The 21,938-nt window shown below is 46.7% G+C and overlaps 1 protein-coding gene across 4 annotated transcripts in view; it reads right to left on the bottom strand.

Annotated features, from left to right (window-relative positions):
• The window catches only part of GATA5 (GATA binding protein 5), a 54,892-nt gene that overhangs the window by 12,731 nt on the left and 20,223 nt on the right, over positions 1 to 21,938 (bottom strand). For all 4 annotated transcript variants that reach the window (XR_008307394.1, XM_053251032.1, XM_053251031.1 and 1 more), the window contains exon 3: positions 3,675 to 3,844. Coding sequence is in view for 3 of the 4 variants with exons in the window: in XM_053251032.1 (XP_053107007.1) it covers positions 3,675 to 3,844 (170 nt within the window). In the remaining variant the exon portion in view is untranslated. The remainder of the gene's footprint in view (positions 1 to 3,674; positions 3,845 to 21,938) is intronic.

The raw sequence follows: 21,938 nt of genomic DNA, 5'->3' as shown, positions 1-21,938 counted from the left end.
TCGAAGAACCCAGGGCCCCCAGCTCCACCCCTCCCTATTTTCTTCATTATCTCCCTCACTCTGAGGGGCCACCGGGGAGAGGGGCAAAGGCAGGCTCCCTCTCCACAAGCTACATCCCTGGTTCCAACTTGAGTGCTTTGGTAAAAGATCAGCCCAAAAGAGGGTTATAATAAATATATCTGTCCATCATAATCACCATCTGACAGCCTTAGAAGTTAGGTATTCTATAAAGAATTCCATGTCAGTTTATGTTGCTATTAAAAACCTGGTACCATGGCAAAGCATAAATGACGAATTGAGTGACTGGAGTAGCAACCAACATGCCAAGCCCCACAAAGATCACAGTCAGGGTTAGCATTTGAGGAAGACAGATGGGGTGACGCAGCAGGGCAGCCGCCCAAATGTTCTAGCTGCAAGGACTCTCGCCAAAATAAAAGTGTTGCCCACGTTCCAGGCCAACCGGCTTCTCTTTGGCATGGTGGGTTCAAGCTGGCTTTCAGCAGATTTGTATCTAACCATCTACTACTTCTTTTATACTCAAGGCGACAGAGTCCTGGGGCCCTGTAAAGCCTCATTGGTTTATTATGGTGAATGTTTTCACCATAATAGAGAGGAGAGGAGAGCTGGTCTTGTGGTAGCAAGCATGACTTGTCCCCATAGCTAAGCAGGGTCGGCTCTGGTTGCATATGAATGGGAGACTTGATGTGTGAGCACTGCAAGATATTCCCCTCAGGGGATGAAGCTGCTCTGGGAAGAGCAGAAGGTTTCAAGTTCCCTCCCTGGCTTCTTCAAGATAGAGCTGAGAGAGATTCCTGCCTGCAACCTTGGAGAAGCCGCTGCCAGTCTGTGAAGACAATACTGAGCTAGATAGACCAATGGTCTGACTCAGTATATGGCAGCTTCCTATGTTCTTTTGTTTTGTGGACTATCAGATGCATGGAGTGTTCATCTCAGTCGGCAGAGACCACTGCCAGTCAGTGTACACAATACTGAGCTTGACTCTGTATACGGCAGCTTCGTAAGTCCCTCTGTCCTTGCAACAGAAGAGGAGCCTGCATTTCCATGCACTGGGGGATACTGTAGGACAGAGGGGCTTTTCCTTGTGATGCATCTGTGGACAGAACTATGCCTTGTAGCCGACATGTTGCTCTGCTCCTCCCACTGCATTTAGTAAAGCAAGAAGTGGAACCCCTCTCCTGTGTTAAGAACCACCACTCTCCTGTGTTAAGAACCACCAACATTATGGAGGAAGTGGAAGTCAGCCAATGATGGAGTGGAGGGCCCAGGGCCCTCCAAAGAGCCCACGGCTGGTCTCAGAGACCAGTTTGTTACGCAAAGTTTTTGTATGGGGGCGGCAGGTGCCCAGCCGCGACTCCATTTGGAGCTCTGGGGGAAGGGGGGAGGAGAGTGCCATTGTGCAGGGATCTGGACCCCCAAACCCCAGGAAGGTACCATGCGAGTGCGTGGTGCCCTCCTGGGGTCCCCTCTTCCCCCCACCCCGAGTGTGTCAGCCGCGGCTGCAGGTGGGTTAAGGGAAGTTAACGTTAATGAGGTTAACGGATGAGGTTAACGGAGTGCTCACTCCGTTAACCTCATTTAGGGGTAGGGTTTTTCAGGCGGGCTCGCCGTCAGAGAACCACCGGGCTCGCCCGTGAGCCCAGTGGTTCTCACAATTGCTCAAAACCCAGTTTTGAGCAATTGTGTGAATAGCTTCATTGGGATCAAAGCAATGAGGAAGCATTATCAGAAGAATTAACATGTGCACAGACTTCAGAGCAAGTCACAAACGGTATCTCAGTAATCCTTCCTTTATGGGAGCCCTGTAAGGTAGGTCTGTAGTATTATCCCCATTTTGCCAATTGGGAAGCTGAGGTATGGCGTCTTTCTTGAGGCCACCAAGCAAATTAGTGGCAGAGGCCAAATCTTATCCAAGGATTTCCTGGTTCACAGCTCAGTCTTCATCACTATGCGACATTAGCCTTCAAGGAAGAGGGCTACCCTTCCGGAAGCAAAATAGATTCCTTCTCTCCAACATTTGGTACTGGACATAAAAAGAAGAGATGCAGCAAATTCTATTTTGTTTGTCTGAGAGGCTCACCACTTTACTGCTAACATTCCAGCCATTTTCTTAACAGAAAGCAAAATCCAGGCCCTTCCTATTCCCCGAGTCTGCCTTTGTAGAGTTTTGACCTTGTCTAGGAAGTTGTTGACTTCAACATTGCGCCCTGCCGTGTTTGTTTATACAAAACTGGGCTGAGTCCTTACACAGAAAGTCCATCACGGAGTGCATTGGACAGCCAAATGCAGCCGATAAGCTTTCGGCATCGTGAAACCTCCTTGCATGTTTTGAATAAATGTCCATGTATTTATTCAAAACATGCAAGGAGGTTTCATGCAGAGGCTTGGCTCCAAAAGAACCATGCCGAGATCACTTGGGCTTGAACAATGTATGATGTTCAGTTGTGTGATTCTTACCTATTTCCCTGGTTTTGTTTTTTAATTCAAAAACAGCCTCGGAGCCTGCTTGAGGAAGGAAGAGTTGGGGAGGGGTGCAAGAATCTCATTAACCCTTTCCCTTTCTGCTAAAAAAAAATCTCCCTCTCCTAACCTGTTGTCCTGGGAAAATATACCTTTTTGTGACAGCAGCAGGTTTATACATTTAACACCAGATCTGCCCCAAGAAGGGATGCATGGGATGGGATGCAGACCAATACACCTGATCCAGGAATTGCGTGGAGCCAAAAAACATGCAGCCATTACCCAAAGCTACTCAGAGCTGGCATTCTGTTAGGCACTCAAGAGCCTCTTTCAGAGAGTTCTGAAAGGAGAGCACACATGGATGCCATTCTGGATGCAAGATTTTCTTCCTGGGCAGCAAATCCCTGATCAAAAGCATGCAGCACAACAGAACAACAAATGCACACAGACTCCGTAGGGCCAGTTCCCCCTAGGCCATGCTGTCTGGAAGCCAGAGCACCCCCTAGCTAGGGCAAAGGGGGAGGCGTTAAAAAAACCAAAGAACACACCCATTTGTAGCTCCTCCCTTCACATGCATTGACAGGATATCCAAGTGACAGAAATGCTGCTTTGGGTCAAGCCTCAGAGTCTAGATCATTTCCATTCTGGCACTCACCTGGCCATGTGCAGAAGCAGAGGACAGCCTCCTATATTGCACAGAGCATAAATATAAGAAATGCCCTGTTGAATCAGAGGAAGGAGTCGTCTAATCTAGCATCCCATTTCCAAACATGGCCAGTCAAATGCTTTCAGGGGACCCACAACAAGCAGGAGAGGAGGGCAAGCGCTCTCCCTAGCTTGCCTCCCAACAACTGGTAATTTCAGAAACAGACTGCCCCTAAACGTAGAGGTTCCATTTAATCCATGTCAAAGGGCACGGTAACTAGGGGATTATGGGAGTTGTAGTCCAACATCAGGAGACCCAAGGTTGTCTACTGGAAGCGGGAAAGAGGCAGAGTCTGCATGAAAATCAGCCTGCCACCTCATCCCAAAAATCATCCCAGCATTAAGCAATCTGATCCACAGCATACTGCAAGCACAGAGCACAGAACAAGCAGCAATAGACTCCAGCAGCAGAGCCAAGCCACCTAACCCAGACGGAGGGGAACAACCCCCTAGTGAAAAGCAAAAGCCATCTCTGAGCCAGCCAGCCTTACCAGTCGTTTCTGTGGCTTGATGAGTGGCCGGTTAATGCCGTTCATTTTGTGATAGAGCCCGCAGGCATTGCAGAGATAGTGCCCGGTGCCGTCTTTCCTCCAGAGTGGGGTAGACATAGCCCCACAGTTGACACATTCTCTGCTGTCTCCGGGAAATTCCTCTAAGAACTCTGAAGTGGGGAAAAATAAATAAGAGGAGACAGATTTTATTAGGTGGTCAAGTGGGGACCAGTCCTTCTGGGGTATCAAGACAGAGCAGAGCAATTATTTTAAGCAAAGGCTGACAACTAACTGTGTCCCATTTTGGTGCAAAGATTACTACACCAGAAAGTTCATGAGCCAAGTTTTGAAAAATTTATCAATGACTCCCATTTCAGCTCAATATTAGCAAATCAGGGTTACTAAGCAGATCAACGTTTCCTAAAATTTTGGTAAGGGCAGAGTTTTGAGGAGAATGGAATTAAAACTGGAAGGAACACTTCATTCTCTTACACACCAAACAATACATATTTACATTTTCTATATTAGCTCCTAAAGCAGGTAGCAGGAATCCTTCTTTCAATGGTTCTTGAATGTTTTTATCTGTTTTAAAATAGTTTTAAACTGTTTTTAACTTGTTTTAAGTTGATTGTTAGTTTTTTGTTTTGTTGTTGGGCACCACCCAGAGCCTTTGGATAGGGCGGTATTAAAATGTAATAAAATGAATGAATGAATGAATGAATGAATAAATAAATAATTGCAAGATGGCACAACTAAGATTGCTTCCAGTGTACCAACCTCCCCTTTACCCAGTCTTCAACCATAGCCTGCAATTATGATCCCAATAGTGATGTCTTAGGGATTCCCCATGCCTGTCAGCTTGATAATTAAGTTTATTATGTTTTTATCGCACTTGCTACATTTTATCTCAACAACCGTGCGAGGTAGAATAGGCTGAGTGCACAAGATTGGCTCAAAGTCACTCAGTGAGCTTCATGGTCCAATGAGAATTGAAACCCAGCTCTCCCTAGTCCAAGACTCCAACCACTATACCACTTGGCAGAGACTGCTTCTATATTATCATGATGTCAGTACCCATATGCTAGCAGGAATATGGAGGAATCAGTGGAGCACAGGGCCTCCCACTCCAAGTAGCACAGAGTGATAGATGCATCCAAAATTGCCTTAAATAAGCCACATTTAAGCACTTTACTGTATGGTTGTGGGGTGACTGACTCTTCCAAGATCTTGGGATTTAGTCATTAGGGGAAAACAATCAGATTTTTCTTGCAAAGCACAGACTGAAAGATTCAATAGCTTGCTTGCCCTTCACCAGATAGACAGGGCGGTGATACTATTATTTGTGGTCTTGCTAGTATTAGTATTATGTGCACTTGTTAGTATATTCAGAGCAGTTGGCCCCAGCACAGAATAACCTCAGGAACTTACTTTTTATCCTGCATCCTTTGCACTGACAGATCTGGATATTCTCAGCCACTCTTACGCATTTTTGTAGCTGATATTATCTTGTTAATTTATTTGTGGAAAAACAGAGAATGAGGGTGTGTGTTTTTTGTAGCATTTGAAAGACGCACTTCAATACAGAGACCACAAGCCAGAGATCAGTTCCCGCATGTAGAGCAACTATTTTCATTGCTTAAGACGTTTGCTTGAGGAAAGCAAGACTTGCATCAGAGAACGTCTGCCCCCCCAGATAAGAAACCTACTGTGGTACAAAGCTAGGTGTCTCTCTAGCTTCCATGGATGGCTTGTGCATCCCTGCACAGAAGTGCATGAGCAGCATTTTGCTTTCCTTGGCCAAGGTCACTAGGGACAGTGCAGACTGCTCAGAGGTTATGAGCATGCATGCTCATCCCGGAAGCTTCCCCTTGGTCAAAGAACATTACACTCTGAATCAGTGACTGGTTGGCTCAAAAGACATTTTGGATTCTGTAGGGTCAATCAAGTTTCCTATGCTTTACGGTAGCACACCTCCTCAAATCAATTCGACTTCTTTGAATCGATTCGACTTCTTTGTAAATAGCAGCTGGACTGAGGCCCACTCTGGATTGGAACTGCATGATGGAGAAATTCAAGAAAGTGGGGCGCTTCTCATGAGCAACAAAAATTGGGCTAGCAGAGCCGAGCCCGGTGGTTCTTGAGCGGGAAATCCGCTCGAGAACCCCTGGTAAAAAGCAGGTTTGCGGAGCGAGTGCTCCAGCAAACCTGCTTTTTATGACCGTGAGTAGCCACGGCGCGCCTTCGTGGTGTGCCTACTCACAAGTAGACCCCTGGCTGGGAGGTGAAAAGCCGCCTCCCGGCTCCAGGGGTCTCCCCAGTATGCCCTGAGCACTTGCGCAGGGCATACTGGGGCTTGCGGGGGCCATGCGGCCCCCGCTCCCCCCACCCCCACCGGCTGCATCACGGAGCCGGCCATCGTGTGGGCAGCCAATCCAGCCGCCCAGGGCTCCCTGCCCGCTCGTGAGCAGGGAGAGTGGGCTTAGCCCACTCTTCCCGCTCACCCATAGAAACCGGGTCTCACTGATCGTGAGACCCGGTCCAGTGTTTTCTGTGGTAGGAGTTAAGTCAGGGCTTTTCAAACTTGGATTCCCAGATGCTGTTGGATTACAGATCCCATCATCCCCAGCCACAAGTCTGACAACCCCCAAGTTAAGTGATAATTTATGGTTATTCTAGTAGTTCCCAATATCTGTTACTCATTCTCCCTCATGGTAGGGCCAACCCAGATAGTCCGAACTGGGCATTCTTACTGACCAGCATGACCATCCAGGTGCCCAGGGGCCACAGTAAGTAAAAACAATTGGGCTAGAAGGCTGGCACCTGGGTATCTGGGCGGTCTTCTAGAAAATGGCTTCTAAGCTGTACAAGGAGTGCCACAGCCCTGATTGTTGACAGGTGCCCAACCCTTCCTCTAAGGATCTTAGGGTGACATAGAGGAGGATTATGCCATTTTATGAGGTAGGTTGGGCCGAGAGATGGGGATTGGTCACTCAGCATCTTTCATGGCTGAGAAGGGACTTGAATCCAGCTCTTCCCAGCTAGTATGACCAAGATCAGAGTACTTGTGCGAATCAGCTTCAATAAGTGGAAGAGAGTCAGATACTGAGGCTCTTCTCACGAATAGTGAGATGAGCCTGGAATGGGTTAGCAAGGAGTCTGCTCTGGGTGGCCGAAGCGGCTGCCCACACAACTGCCAGCTCCGTTAGGGAGCCAGCGGGGGATGGGAGGATCGGGGGCTGTGTGGCCCCCAGAAGCACACAGGGCAGGCTGGAGAGACCCCCAAGCTGGGAGGCTGCTTTTAAGCCTCCGGTTGGGGGTCTACTCATGAGTTGCTACGGCAACATACAATTAAAAAAAACCAGGTTTGTGGAGTGCTTGCTCTGCAAACCTGGTTTTAGGGCAGGATTACTTTAGTGGGTTAACCGCTTGGAGGCCACCAGGCTTGCCTGCGAGCCCGGTGGTTCTCATGGTCAGGTGAAATCGGGCTAGGCTCCCCTGGCCGATTTTGCCTGATTGTGGGAATAGCCTCAGGATCTATCCTCACACATGATTAACTTTAAAATGGTTTTAAAAATGCAGCTTTGGCCTAGAATGCAGACAAGAAAGGCAGGGGAACTAGGCTTGAGTGAGAAATGGTAGATTCAGACTGATATGGGATTCGCTTTAGGAAACCTTATTGCTGCTTCATTGTATGTGTGGGAGGAACAGGATGCAATGGAGTGAGAAAGGCACTCCCCTTGATACATGTTTATGGCTACATGACCATTTTATAAAGAAGGATCAGAGATTCAGAAGTTGGCGGGGAGGAGGATCTTGGAAGCTACAGACCAGTTCGTGACTTTGATACTAGGAATAGATACTAGAACAGATTATAAAGCAGTCAGTCTGTAAGTATCTTGATAATGATGCAGTAGTTAATAGAAGCTATCGGGAATTTGTCAAGAATAAATCCTGCCAGATGAAGTTTATCTCTCTTTTAAACATCAGGTTTATAGGTTAGTAGATTGTGGGAATGTTGTGGATGTAATTTATCCTGATTTCAGCAAAGCATTTGGCAAAATTCCCCATAATATTGTGGTTGACAAACTGGTCAAGTGTGGCACAGATAACCAGGTGAATTCAGAAGTGGCTGGAAGTAAAAAAGCACTCATCAATGCTTCCTCATCAAACTGGAAATGGGCTTCAAGTGGGGAGCCATAGGACTCACCACTATTTTTATCAATGACTTAAGTTAAAGGATTGAGGAAATCCCCAACAAATTTGCAGAGGACACAATAATGGGAGGGACAGGTAACATATCAACAGAAAGCAATAACATTCAAAATGATCTTAACTAAATGGAAGCTGGACTGAAATTCAAGAGACAAATGCAATGTTTTGCACTTTGCCAAAAAAAAAAACCATAGGTAGAGGATAAGGATATCTAGCTTGGAAGTAGTACATATGAAAATAATCACAAGATGGTCCTTGATCATAAGCTGAACGTGAATCAGCAATGCAGTGCTGCAGCAAAAAAGGCCAATGTAATTGCAGACCGTATTAGAGCTATAGTTTCCAAGTCACAAGAAGTAATTGTTTCACATTATCCTGCACTTGTCAGACCTTGTTCTGACTTGTTCTGTAGGAACTGGGTGTATTGAGCCTGGAGATGGAGTCATGAAAGCACCCTTCAATTGCCTGAAAATTGTCACACTGAAGAGGGCAAAGACTTGTCCTCTACTGCACCAGAGTGCAGAACTACATCTAGTGGGCTTAAGTTACAAGACAGTAGAGTTGGAACATTAGGATAAACTTAATTGTAAGAGCAGCTTGACAGTGAAGCCAACTACCTGAGGGTAGGCGGGCTGGCTGTCCTTTGCTGGAAGTCTTCAAGCAAAGACTGGACAGCCCTCTGTTGGGGATGGTCTAGTTTTGGATTCCCTGCATCAAGCAGTAGGTTAGACTTACCAGACTCCCAATTATGATTTTAGATCCCATCTTTCCTCCAAGGAGCTCAGGGGGTTACATGGTTCTCTCCCTTTTTATCCTAACAACCCTGTGAGACAGACTGGAGGTTCTGTTCCCAAACTTGGGTCCCCAATTGTTGGACTGCAATTCTCATCATCCCCAGATACAGTGGCCATGAGCTGGGATGATGGGAGGAGTTGTCCAACAACAACAGCTGGAGATCCAAGACTGGGACCCCCCCAGGGTTCAGAGATGCTGGCCTGGCCATCCAGTGAACTTCATGGCCAAGTGGGAATTCGAGCATGAGTGGTCCTTGTCCAGTCTTATACCACACTTGCTTGATGAAAGGAAATAGGGAGTGCAACATGAAGGTTCCAGGGTTGCCCTAAATGTGTCAAGAGGAAGCAGGACATCTGATGGGGAGGTAATGCACTCTTCTTTATATAAGCATCTATACATGAAATTTAACTTGAGGGTGGATTGGTCAAATGGACATTAAGGCTGCAATCCTATAAATGCACATCCTAGGGAGCAGGTCTCATTTAACTCAGCAGGACATCTGAACAAGCATGTTTAGGATTATTTATGAAGGATATGCCAATTGATTCAAACTTGAATTAATTCAACTCAAATCTTTGTGATTCCAGTGGTTTGCATTCAAATCAAATCACCCCTTAAAAGGGCAAGTTGATTCAAATTCAAAACAGATTTTTAAAATTTGATCCAAGAACCAAAATTTGATTCGAGAACTATTTCTAAACCATTCAGGCCCCCTGACTGGTTTTAAAAAGGTGCCAAAACAAGGTTGAATCAATTCAAATTTGATTCAAATTCAAATTGAATTTTCAGGTTGAATTCGAATCTGATTCTTATTCAAAATGAATTTTCAGGATTTGATTCAAATCTGAAACAAATTTATTTTTTCCCCCATGCACATCTCTATGTTTTATTTATTTATTCAATTTCTGTACTGTTCGAGAACCCCTGAGCTACAGCATCCCCCTCCCAGCAGTGGTACAGGTTGGGTCCATCCAACCTAGCACGAGGCCTTGAAAAAATTTCCACAGAACTTTCCATATTGGTTTCGGGCCTGTTTTAGTTGGTACTTGACTTCCAGTCACCACTTAGCTGGATTGGAACAAATTCAGATCAACTGTGTCTACAGCTGGGCTAAATTATTATTATTTATTATTTATTTATCAAATTTGTATACCGCCCCGAACTTTCATCTCTGGGCGGTTTGAGCAGGCCAGGTCTACAGGTAGCTGGAGCCAACACAAATCTGCACTGATATTCTCTGATTTACAGTGGTCAACAATTAATGTGCAGTGGCATTCTTTATTGACAGCATACTGTAGTTCTCAGCTTATGACATTTGATCCAATACCCAGCATGAATACCAATCAAGAGGCTGCTTAATATGTATAAAGTTCAAACGGAAATTGGAAAAACTGACAACATGAAGCCTTCTTACATTTTCTTTTGGCTTAAATGCAATTAAGGTTTGTTCAGGACTTAAAGTATATGGGCACCTTATACTGAATTATATTCTAGTGTTACTTGTGCCTGTTCTTTTGTCTTCCTGCATTTTTTCTACTGTGATGCTTTATAGTAGAACTAGTATTTTCAAGCCCGTTATGATAACGGGCGCTAGCTTTCTATCCCGTCTTTTCTGTCTCTCTCTCTCTCTTTCTGTCTCTTTTTTCCCCCCTTGTCCCCCCTCTCTTTTTGTTTTTTGTTTTGTTGTTGTCTCTGTTTTTGTTCTTCCTTATTTTGCTTTTACTTTTTTGGGGGGGGGGGGTGGATGAATAACGGCCAAAATGGCCCATGAGAAGGTGGCCGCCCCCGCCTATCGCCCTCCCGCGCACCCAGCTGCCGGAGCCCACCTTACCCGCTCCAGCCCGAAGGAGAAGAGAGGAACTCGGGAACAGAGCTACTCTCTGTGTTAAGCTGCTGCCCATACTGTCGCAATGGACGCAATAGGCATCCTTTGCGTCCATAGCGGCAGTTTGAGCAGTGACTTAGCACAGAGAGGAGCTCTGCTCGTGAGCTCCTCTCTTTTCCCTCGGGCTGGAGCGGGTAAGGTGGTCTTCGGCAGCTGGGAGGGCGATAGGCGGGGGCGGCGACCTTCTCATGGCCCATTTTGGCCCTTAATCTTTTTGGGGGGGGGAGCGAGGAAGGTGATTTTGGGCAGCTGGGAGGGCGGGTGAGCAGGCGGCGGCGGCTGTGAGCGGGCGGGGGCCTCGTTGGCGGCTTCGCCGCCACCTCGCCCAGCTTCATTTTGGGCAGCTGGGAGGCCGGGTGAGCAGGCGGGGGCGACGGCTGTGAGCGGGCGGGGGCCTCGTTGGCGGCTTTGCCGCCACCTCGCCCAGCTTCCCTGTCCCCCGTCTTGGTCTTCCCCCGTCGCCATTGCCCTCGCCTTTTTCAGGGCGGCCGCTTCTGGTTGCCTCGGCCTCCTCTTGCCGTGCCTCAGCTCATGGCCGAGGCGGCGGCTCTGCCGCCGCCTTGGCCACTTTCCCCCGCCGCCACACACCGGCTAATGGCCGCCCGTGGCTGTGGGACACTGGTGTCTGAGGTCCTGTGTCCCTTGGGCTCTTCTGGGCCTGCGCTTCGCGCAGGCCCAGAACAGCCCAGGGAGGCAGGGACGCAGATCCCCAACGTTCCAAAGCCACGGCCACTCACTTAGCCTTTTATTATATAGGATGCTTCACAGAAGCACTACTGAGTTCAAGTAGTTTTGCAGCACTTACAGCAAATAAAGAGTTACTTTTAAGCAGTTGCATTGCTACATCATTGTCACCACCTCGATAACACAGTGAATAATCTAAGCCAAAATACAAGCTTAAAGTATTCTGACTGAACCAACCTCTGGAAGATCGAGGGAAAGTTTTATTACAAAATGTTGCTAGTGAAGTACTGAAGAGTTTGGGATTGTTTCTGCTGTTCTTAGAACGTGAGGTCTGCAACCCATAAAATAATCCCCTTTACTGGCATATCTATGTAGTACCAGGACTGGTGGGAAGCAGGCTTCTTACCACCCAGCTGGGCTGTCACACCATTAAACACACTCATGTGCAGAGAGCACATCTATCCAGCTCCTGCTTATTTTTATTTATTTATGGCATTTATATATTGCTTTTCAGGTGAACCTCCCAAAGCAGTTTGCATGAGAACATAAGTAAAGAACCATACAAGCAACATGTTTATATCTTTACATGCTGTGCTCTTTAGGCTTTGATCTCTCCTCCCCTCAGATCAAGATGGTTGCTGGTCACTCTGTGGTGGCAGTTAGGGGAGGGGAGGGTCACCTCCAATGAAACAGGGGAGATGGGCAGCTCCCAGCCTGTGTCTGACTCTCCTCTCTTCCCCTCAGAACAAGACGGTCTCTGGGCACTTTCACAGTTACAGTTTTTAAGATTGTGAATTCTTGGCACAGAATCTCTTTCATGACTCAACTGGAATAAGGGAGATGGATGGTGACAGCTCCACAGTCTGTAGTCTCTCTCTCCTCTCCTCCTCTCAGAGCAAGATGGTCCCTGGTCAAACTGTTGCTCTTAATATTTTAGATTTCCCTTCAACATGCAACTCTGAACCCTGGAGCTGGGGTGATGTTGGCAATAGTAGTCCGAACCCACATACACAAGGCACATTCCCCTGGTGGCGCAGTGGTAAAACTGCCGCCCTGTAACCAGAAGGTTACAAGTTCGATCCTGACCAGGGGCTCAAGGTTGACTCAGCCTTCCATCCTTCCGAGGTCGGTAAAATGAGTACCCAGAATGTTGGGGGGCAATATGCTAAATCATTGTAAACCGCTTAGAGAGCTTCCAGCTATAGAGCGGTATATAAATGTAAGTGCTATTGCTATTGCTATTGCTATTCCACCCATAAACAAACTATAAGGTTGTTCACATGACTGTTTGTCCCAGGGCCAGGGAGGGAGAAGTCAGGATCGGTCTTACCTTTCCACACATGACTGCTCACTGCTGCTCACCGCACTGCTCACCTCACCCCTACACAATTGCCACTGCAGAGAGCTATGTGGTAAGAGAAGGGCTGGAGAGAAGGATGCCCAGCCTCCAGATAGCCCACAACGCACTGTGCTGCTCATTGCAATTATTCTAGAGCAGGGCTGCTCAATTTTGGCCCTCCAGATGTTTTTAGACTACAGTTCCCATAATTCCCAGCCACAGTGACCAATAGCCAGGGATGGTGGGAGTTGTAGGCCAACATCTGCAGGAGGGCCAAAGTTGGGCAGCCCTGTTTTAGAGTTTGGGATGCTCTTTTGCCCTGACCTCTATGGTAGTACAGGCTTCTGGCAGCCCAAATGGGGGGTCCTGCCACACGATTGGTGGTGAGTAGAAGAGGTGCACATGTGCCTTCCTACCTCACTTTTAGCCTGGGTAGAAAATCTGGCCTACTGGGCAGGGCAGGGCAGGGCTGGGATTTCAACATATCTCAGTACTCCACACAACCAGCCCTACCCAGGTAGGGCTGGTCGTGTGAACAAGCCCTATGTGTGTGCTCAGTGCAGGACCAAACATAACTGACCACACCAAATATGTCTTAGATCAGAGGTTTCAACCATGGATCCCCAGGTGTTGTTGGACTACATCATCCCCAGCCACAATGGTTGGGAACTCTTGCATTATATTGCTCAAGCAAACAAGCTTTATCATGGTTTCTCAACCTTGGGTCCCCAGATGTTGTTGGACTTCAACTCCCATAATCCCCAATCAAAGGCCATTGGGGCTGGGATTATGGGATCTGAAGTCCAGTAACATCTGGAGACCCAAGGCTGAGAATCCCTGAGTGATATCTTAGGCAATGTTTTCCAGACTTTCTGCACTGACTCCACTGCCAACTCCTTGGCTTTCTAACAAGCTAGGAAGCAGGAGAGAACCTGCATCAAGGTTCAAAGGCCTACCTGTGTGCATATCGAAGACTAAATTCCTGTTCTCACAACGGCGCCAGCGTAGTGTAGTGGTTAGAGTGCTGGACTAGGACCGGGGAGACCCAAGTTCAAATCCCCATTCAGCCATGATACCAGCTGGGTGACTCTGGGCCAGTCACTTCTCTCTCAGCCTAACCTACTTCACAGGGTTGTTGTGAGGAGAAACTTAAGTATGTAGTACACCGCTCTGGGCTCCTTGGAGGAAGAGCGGGATATAAATGCAAAATAATAATAACAACAACATATCCATGGCAAGTGAATGCATGTACAAGGGGTCAAATTAGCTGCCTGGGTTCTTTTTGTGAAGGTGTAGGATATAACTTTTAAATACTTAAATTAGGATCTTGATAACCATCGGCAACCTACATTCATTCAGCTGAATGTCTCCTTGGTGCATGTATAATGGTAGGCATGTATGGCCTTCTCCCCACAAAACTTGGAAAATAAGGCTTCCTAATCACAGGGAGAGAGATCCACATATCAACATTTGGAAATGTATACACACCCTATACATTCAACTGAATGCATGTAGGTCTTCTTACACTTGACAGGCTGTGAGAACAGGGCCTGGCTCCTCATTAAGAAAGCAATGTAGTTTAGGAACATGGAGTGTGGCTACTTGTTGTTCCTCAGCACAGCCCGAGATATGGGTTTTCCTGAGAAAATAAGATGTGTGGTCTGGAAACTGGAGAGAGAAGAGGAGTGGAGAAGAGCGAGGACTCCAGAACTGTAGCCGGGGAAGGTCTGTCAACTAGGGACTTTTATAGAAAGCTTGTGATCATTTGGGGGACCAAACAATTTTTTTGTTTTGTGTTTTGCATGTGTTGTGGTGTCTGAAGTTCTGGGGAGCAGCTGGAACATTTTGCTTGCTCAGAACACTTTGCCCTCAAGAGCAGCTTCTCTTCTTCCATCTTCCCTCCCTTCCTACAGACTATCCATCCAACAGGGAAGACAGAGTGGAGGTTCTTCTTCAGTGGCAGCTTGCAGAGACACATGATGCAGAAGCACAGACAGGTGGGCCTGGCAGGTATAGCCTGCTTCCTTCATGTGGTAGTGGTGGCGGCGGCGGTGGTGGTGGGGAGAAGTTAGCAGTTAGCTAACTAACTTTGCTCCGTTAGAAGTTACCCCTGCTACCTGAGTAAAAAGGCACCTTTTAAAGTGGGGAGTCTCTTCTGTTTATCGCAGGAAGAGCAACTGGCCCTCTCCAACCTCAGCACAGCACCCCTTCAGTGGTTGATGCTGGTGTTACCTTGCATTCCCTTTTAGATTATAAGCCGTTTGGGGACAGGGGAGTGTCTTATTATTTATTTTTCTTTGAAAACCCCTGTGAAACCTTCTGTTGAAAAGCCTTATATACCTGTTTGTAGTCATAGAGAACAGCAAGCGAGTGGGAGACCATGCATGCACCACTGCACCAACATGCAAAGAGGCTGGCTCCGTAGCTAGCTGGCTGCCCTGCCTCAAGCCAAGAGGTGAAGCTGCTGGCCTGGCTGGGGAGAGCAGGCTGGGTGACCCATGGAGGTGGAGGACAGAGGACTATGTGTTTGGTCAACCTACCCAGGAGATGCATTTACAGTTAAGGAGCCAGGGCCTTGAGAATTCTGCACCTAGACAGCAGACTGAGCAGACATACAGCTCACCTGGTCATCAGCTTCACAGTGGTGAGCTGTATTTATTCTCAAATGATCCCATTTTTAAAATTCAAAATATGCATATACCACTAAACACACTCAACGTGGAGTCATTTTTAGTGAAAAGCATTCTCTATTTCCACTTTTTTGGTGATGGATATCAACTTTTTTTCACCATCTGGACCTGGCAACCCTAGACAGGGGGCAGAGACTAGATTTCTCTCTACCTCTCCATTTTTTAAAAACATACAAATAATTTATATATAAAGGGAATGATGCTTGCTCTTTGGCTTGATGGGAGCTAAGATAAGCTCCCCCCCCCCACTTTTTTTGCACCTCCCAAAGTCTTTTAGGCTGGCTACAGGCCTGTGTCCATTGTCAATGGCATCCAGGTCTAGCACAGAACTCCTGTGCACTGCATAGGTTTTAGAGGCTTTTCCTAGGGCATTCAGACAGGGCGTAGGCCTGTTTGATTTGCATGAAGCAATGGTAAAGCCACACCCAACTGCCCCTATTTGCAAGGAACTGGTTACATTTTCTTGTACCTGTCCCTAGCAAAACATTCCAAGCTCTCAATGTTCCTTTCTCTCTAAAAAGTCACCAGCCACCCTTATACAAATCTATGGTGCGGCCACATTTGGGGTAAAGCGTACAGTTCTGGTCACCATATCTTAAGAAAGACGTTGTAGAACTGGAAAACATGCAGAAGAAGGCAAGCAAGATGATCAGGGGTCTGGAGCAGTTTCCTTATGAGGCATGACTATGGCATCTGAGGCTTTTTAGTTTGGAAAAGAGGAGACTATGGGGAGATATGATAGAGGTGTATAAAGTTATGCATAGAGTAGAGAGAGTGGACCGAGAGAAATTCTCCTCCCTCTCTCACAACACTAGAACTAGAGGTCTTCCCATGAAACAGAAGGTTGGGAAATTCAGGACCGACTCAAGGAAGTAAGTTTTTCACACAGCACATAATTAAGCTATGGAATTCTCTGCTATGGGATGTGGGGATGGCCACTAACTTGGATGGCTTTAAAAGGGGCATAGACAAATTCATGGAGGACACAAGTCTATCTCAGGGGCTTGGACAAGTTCTTGGAGGACAGGTCTCTCAATGACTATTAGACTGGTGGCTATAGGCCGCCTCCAGCATCAGAGGCAAGATGCCTCTGAATACCAGTTGCAGGGCAGCAACAGCAGGCGAGAGGGCACACTTTCCTGTGGGCCTCTTGCCTGTGGGCTTCCCAGAGGCATCTGGTGGGCTCCTGTGTGAAACAGGATGTTGAACCGAATGGGCCTTGGGCCTGATCCAGCAGGGCTGTTCTTATGGATCAGGGCCATGGTGCGGGGAGAGAGGAGAGCTTTATCCCTTTCCCATCTCCTTGACCCCGACCCACTTCCAAGATACTATTAGTTGCAGAGGGGGAAACATTTTTCCTCTGCATGATAAATACAACTTCAAGGTAAGCAATTTAAGTCCACAAACTGGTGCTGGGACAAGGGTTAAGTCAAGGATATCAAACTACAGTCCTCCATCTGTTGCTGGCCTACAACTCCCATTACCCCCAGTCACTGTGGGATGATAGGAGCCAGGGATGATGGGAGTTGTAGGCCAACATCTGCATAAGGGCTGCAGTTTGACACCCCACTCTGTGATCAAAGACAAGCCTCCCGCCAGCTCTTTGCAAAAGGAAGACACCAGGAGCTCCCAAAAAAATGGGGGGGGGGAGTTCTCACATCACACTCACTTTAGCCATAGCTTCTTCTTTCAACGGCACTGTTTCAATCTGAGTGCATGTGGAATGGTGCAGGGGAGAGACAGCTCGAATCTAGCATACCCACATGTAAATGCATTCATAGACATAAAATGCATCACTTTCCTTCCATCCCACCCCAGAAAGTATTGAATATATTCGAGATGAACCTACTCCAAGAACTACAACCATATCCATTGAGGAAATACACATTTTGTTAAATCTTAACATTAAAAAACAGCAAAGGTCACTTTCTTTTTTTACACTTGGTTTAGAAGCCAGTGCAGGATGGAGTTCTGAAAAGGAAATTAATATGCATAGAAAAGCATTCAGAAGGATATCATGATCTATGTGGGGCTGGGGAGCAGGGGCTGTGCTAGAAGTACCGTGTCCCTATTTTCATCTGAGAAATGTTGGAGGGCTTGGCCTTGCAAGAGATGATCAGCTGGGATGGACAGGCAAACTTTCCACAGAAGCTTATCAGTCATTTCTGAAGTACCCCGATAAGCTTCTGAGAAATTCAAGGATTGCGCAGCGCACAGTTCTGAAACAACTGCCACACAGGAAGAAAATACTTTCATCCTTACTCACCCCCATCAGGCCAGGGGGCAAGAGAAAACCTCCTCTCACTTCAGGATGAGCTAGCCGGCAAGATACTCTGCACAAAGCTAAACTCAACTGCAAAGTTACCCCAAAAGGAACGGCATTGTAGGGCCTCATGTCATTCATTCATTCATTCATTCGATTTCTAGACTGCCCTTTCAAAAATGGCTCAGAGTGGTTCAACACTGAGCAACATCCAGACCAAGTCTCATAATATTTAATCTCACTGAATTCATGACAAAGCAACATTGACTGACTAGCCGGGATGCTCCCCACATAAGGGATGGTCCTGCCATGAGGCAAGGTGGTCACCTCAGGCAGCAGATTACTGAGGCACCAGCTAAACACTCAAATGCCCCCTGCTGCCCTCAGTACAGGTCTTTGGGGCTGAGCTGACCCTTGCAAGGAGCACCTCACTTCACACTCCATGAAAAGCTTGCGAGAGGCATGTGGAAAGTAGGGATGTGCATGAAACGTTTTGTGCTGCCACCCCCGCAGAGCAGCACTGTCAGTATTAAGCAGCTGGGCTCTCTGTTTGCCGGCTGCAGTTGCTTAGGAACAGGAAGTTCCCTGTTCCCAGCAGGAAATGGTGTCTGGGTGTGTGCAGACACCATCTTGAGTGCTCAGTTACTGAGCCCCCAAGATGGCATCCACACACACACTCAAACGCCATTTCCTGCTGGGAATAGGGAACTTCCTGTTCCTAAGCAAATGCAGCTGGCAAACAGAGAGCCCGTTGGCTTAATACTTACAGTGCCACTCTGGGGCAGTGAGGGGTGATGGAGACCTGCCTTCCTCCTCTTAAAGCGCCCACTCTCCACTGCCCAAGATGTGCACAAAAAGCTTTGTGCACATGCCTAATAAAGATACAGTTTCCCCTTTTCTAAAGTTACACACACACACACACACACACACACACACACACACACACACACACACCTTGTTAGATTGCGAGCCCTTTGGGGACAGGGACCCCTCTTTATTTTTATTTCTCTATGCAAACCACTTTGGGAACTTTTGTTGAAAAGTGGTACATAAATTTTTGTCATTGTCATGTGGTGGGGAGGTTGGGATTTCAAAAGGAGAGAAGTATGGTGTGCAGAGACAACTGTACAACATATGTAACGCAGCTTACATAAATGGCTTCGGCAAAACACAGATACAAAGCAGACCACCACTTCGGTATGTCCTAGTAAGTACTCATCAGTATTCAGTTTCTACCCCTAAACAAGTCAATAGGAGAGAGTGTAAGAAGCTGCAGCTGGTGACCAAGGACTCAATTAAATCATCCTCATCCTCATAATCATTATTCCATTTCTATACCGCCCTTCCAAAAATGGCTCAGGGTGGTTTACACAGAGAAATAATAAATAAATAAGATGGATCCCTGTCCCCAAAGGGCTCGCAATCTAAACGAAACATAAGATAGACACCAGCAACAGTCACTGGAGGTACTGTGCTGGGGGTGGATAGGGCCAGTTACTCTCCCCTTGCTCAATAAAGAGAACCACCACATTAAAAAGGTCTCTCTTTGCCAAATTAGCACTCAAATGCAAGAAAATTCCAGGAACATTGAGTTTCAGTGTTCAAAATGAATTTCAAGCCAGTTCAAAAGGAGGCAATTTGGAGTTGTGCGCACGCACATGCACACACACACACACATGCTTAATCCTTTCCCTATCTACCATTTCTCTGCTTCCCCCACCCTCCAGTTCCAAATATATATTGGGCAAACATGTTTGAAAACCCTGCATGGGGGGAAAGGGGTGGGGGATGGCAGCAAGAGACATGATTTGGAGAGAAGGGGCTAAGGTTTAAGCAGCCTTTTCCTCACCACCTCCACACTCCAAAGTGCCTTTCCAAACCAGAATGTTCCTTTCTCAGTCTCAAAAAAGAATCCATCAGTCCACTGAGATTTGGTTTACACACACTATCACACATCGGTGTGAATCATTTAATTAGGTCCTTGGTCCTGGTTCCTGTGTTTTTAAACCCTTACATGATTCCAGGAAAGAACATGTGAACTAGGGCATTCATGCCAACTCCCTGTCCCGGATGCCTTGCTCATGCAGTTTCTCTCTCCTTGCCCTGCCATTTGAGGCAGAGATGTTACAAGAACATGAGGACTAGTTACACATTACATTCAGTGCACACACAATCTGTTACATGGTGTGCATCGGGCTGCTTCAGATGATACCATGTTGGCCTAGTCAATTAGAAAAGGGACGTGCAGAGAGCATGCCCATCCTGGGTACAGGTCCCCTTAGATGCAGGGTACAGATAAGAGCATAGGAAGCTGCCATCTACTGAGCCAGATTATTGGTCTACTGCCCACACTGGCTGGCAGCATACATGTGTCTAACATAATGAGCTGGTTTGGATGATAACTTATTGCACACAATTGGAAGGGGGGCACATTAAGAGCATGCACATTGGAACATCTTCCACAGACCTCCTGGAATCCTCCTAGCCCATAACTGTTCATCTGAATGGCTGCAGAGCATAAGGGCATCTAGGATAGCCATGGAAAAGAGGACAGGGGAGGTGAAACCACTTCATTCAGCGAAGAGAGAGAGTCTCTCAACTCTTGTCTTGAGCAATTCTCATGCTGCAGTTCAGCACTTCTGAGCAGCAGCAAGACAATAGCCCCGTGGAAACCCCACTGTCATCCATGGTCCTGTGCCACTATATAATTGGGTTCATTGTAAAACTGCCACTGGGTCTTTTTATTGCACTAGGGCTTGGTTTTGGTGCAGCAGCTCCAGCTGCAGAAGAGACAAGTCACTTTTTAACTAAGTAGTGGCTTGTTTCTTCAGCGATGAAAATAAGTAGAGCCTCACTTTGTGTGGTTTGCCCACCCATTGTGTCTTTGTATCTCAGCCACTAAGTTGAATGCATGTCATTGGAACTCGCTTCCTCCTGAGGGGTGCTAGCCAGAGAAAGACAGAAGCACTTAGGCCTATTAAGGCTGACTTGCACATACAGATCTTTTAAAAATCCTTGCAGGCAAATCCCATCAATTCTAACTGGACCTGGATTTCACCCAATGGATTGACTATTGTAGCACAGACGAGAGGAATTCCAATATCACTCCTGCCTCATTTGTTTAAAAGTAGCCATTTCTCTCCTTCCTGAATTAGACAAAGAGGAAAACGTTCTCCCATTCCCTTGTTTTCTTTTAAAAGTTAATTTCTTCAGACTTTAACTGATTGATACCTGGAGCTTAAAAAGAGACATTAGTCATAAATATCTTGTCAGGGAAGTGGCAGTAACTAATGGTCATCGATTCCTCTGGAGGCTTGGAGACTGCATTGCTGAATTTCCCCTCCGAAATCTCCTTCTTGAGCAGCCCAAACGGACTGGGTGAACTGCAGCCCAGCCTGGTTGTAAAAATAAATGATCGGGGATGATGTTTTTGTAAGATGATAAAAGGGGAGGTGGGGGAGGATCAGGAGACTTCCCTGATTTCAATCAAACGGTGTTGCTTGTTGACTGGTGGCGACAGGCAGGCTGGACAGGGCCCGGTGGAATGTCTTTGACTGATGGAGAAGGTTGGGGGATTCAGAGCTCCGGGTATCAATCACGCCGACAGCTCAGAGCTGACAAATGACAGACTCGCAGCAGAGTAAGAGGGTCACCTCTTGAGTCAATTTTACAGCTCTACTCAGGCCAAATCCTGACCTCAATGTAGGTAAGGAACATGAACACCAAGTTCTGATGGTCTATATGTGTTTGTATTAGGGTGCAAGCTTTGAATTGTTAACCCAATCAAGTAATGCTTTATTTGACTGATCAACTCAAGCCCATTTTACTCAGTGAAAATGGAGAGTTAAGGGCACACTTGTTTCTTTTTCATTCCCTACACACCAGACCCAAAGCAGACACAGAAAATATTCATAAAGATGGCCTTTTGTACTAAGAATGTGCAATACATTTTTGAATCAATTGCAAGTTCTTACACTTCTCAACACCGTACCAGCTAATTACACCTTCATTAATACACAAATTATTTAAATTTGAATGAACAGTCAAAAATATAAACATGAAATTGATTGACTGCTGTATTAAAACGTACCTAACATTTTGGCTCTACTGGCCATCCTCCAGAAAACTCTTTCAGGTATTCCCCTGGCTTCATGCAAGGTATTTCAGGGCATTTTTGATTGAGCAGCAGCTTCCCACATCCATAACACAAACATGCAGAAACATCTGGGAATTTCCAAGGAAGCTTGCCAGGCTGTACCAGGAGGAAGAGCTGACTTAACTGTACTTTCCATTTGGTGCTCTGAATTGGGGCAACTCTGCAGCTTACAATTTCACTACCCAAGTCACACTGGTATTTCCTCACAGACATGCAACACATAGATGAATCATTTGTGGG

Source organism: Hemicordylus capensis, chromosome 4 (assembly GCF_027244095.1).
Source record: "Hemicordylus capensis ecotype Gifberg chromosome 4, rHemCap1.1.pri, whole genome shotgun sequence".
Taxonomy (NCBI): domain Eukaryota; kingdom Metazoa; phylum Chordata; class Lepidosauria; order Squamata; family Cordylidae; genus Hemicordylus; species Hemicordylus capensis.
The sequence above is the reverse complement of the archived record's forward strand: the minus strand, read 5'-3'. Positions and strand labels throughout refer to the sequence as shown.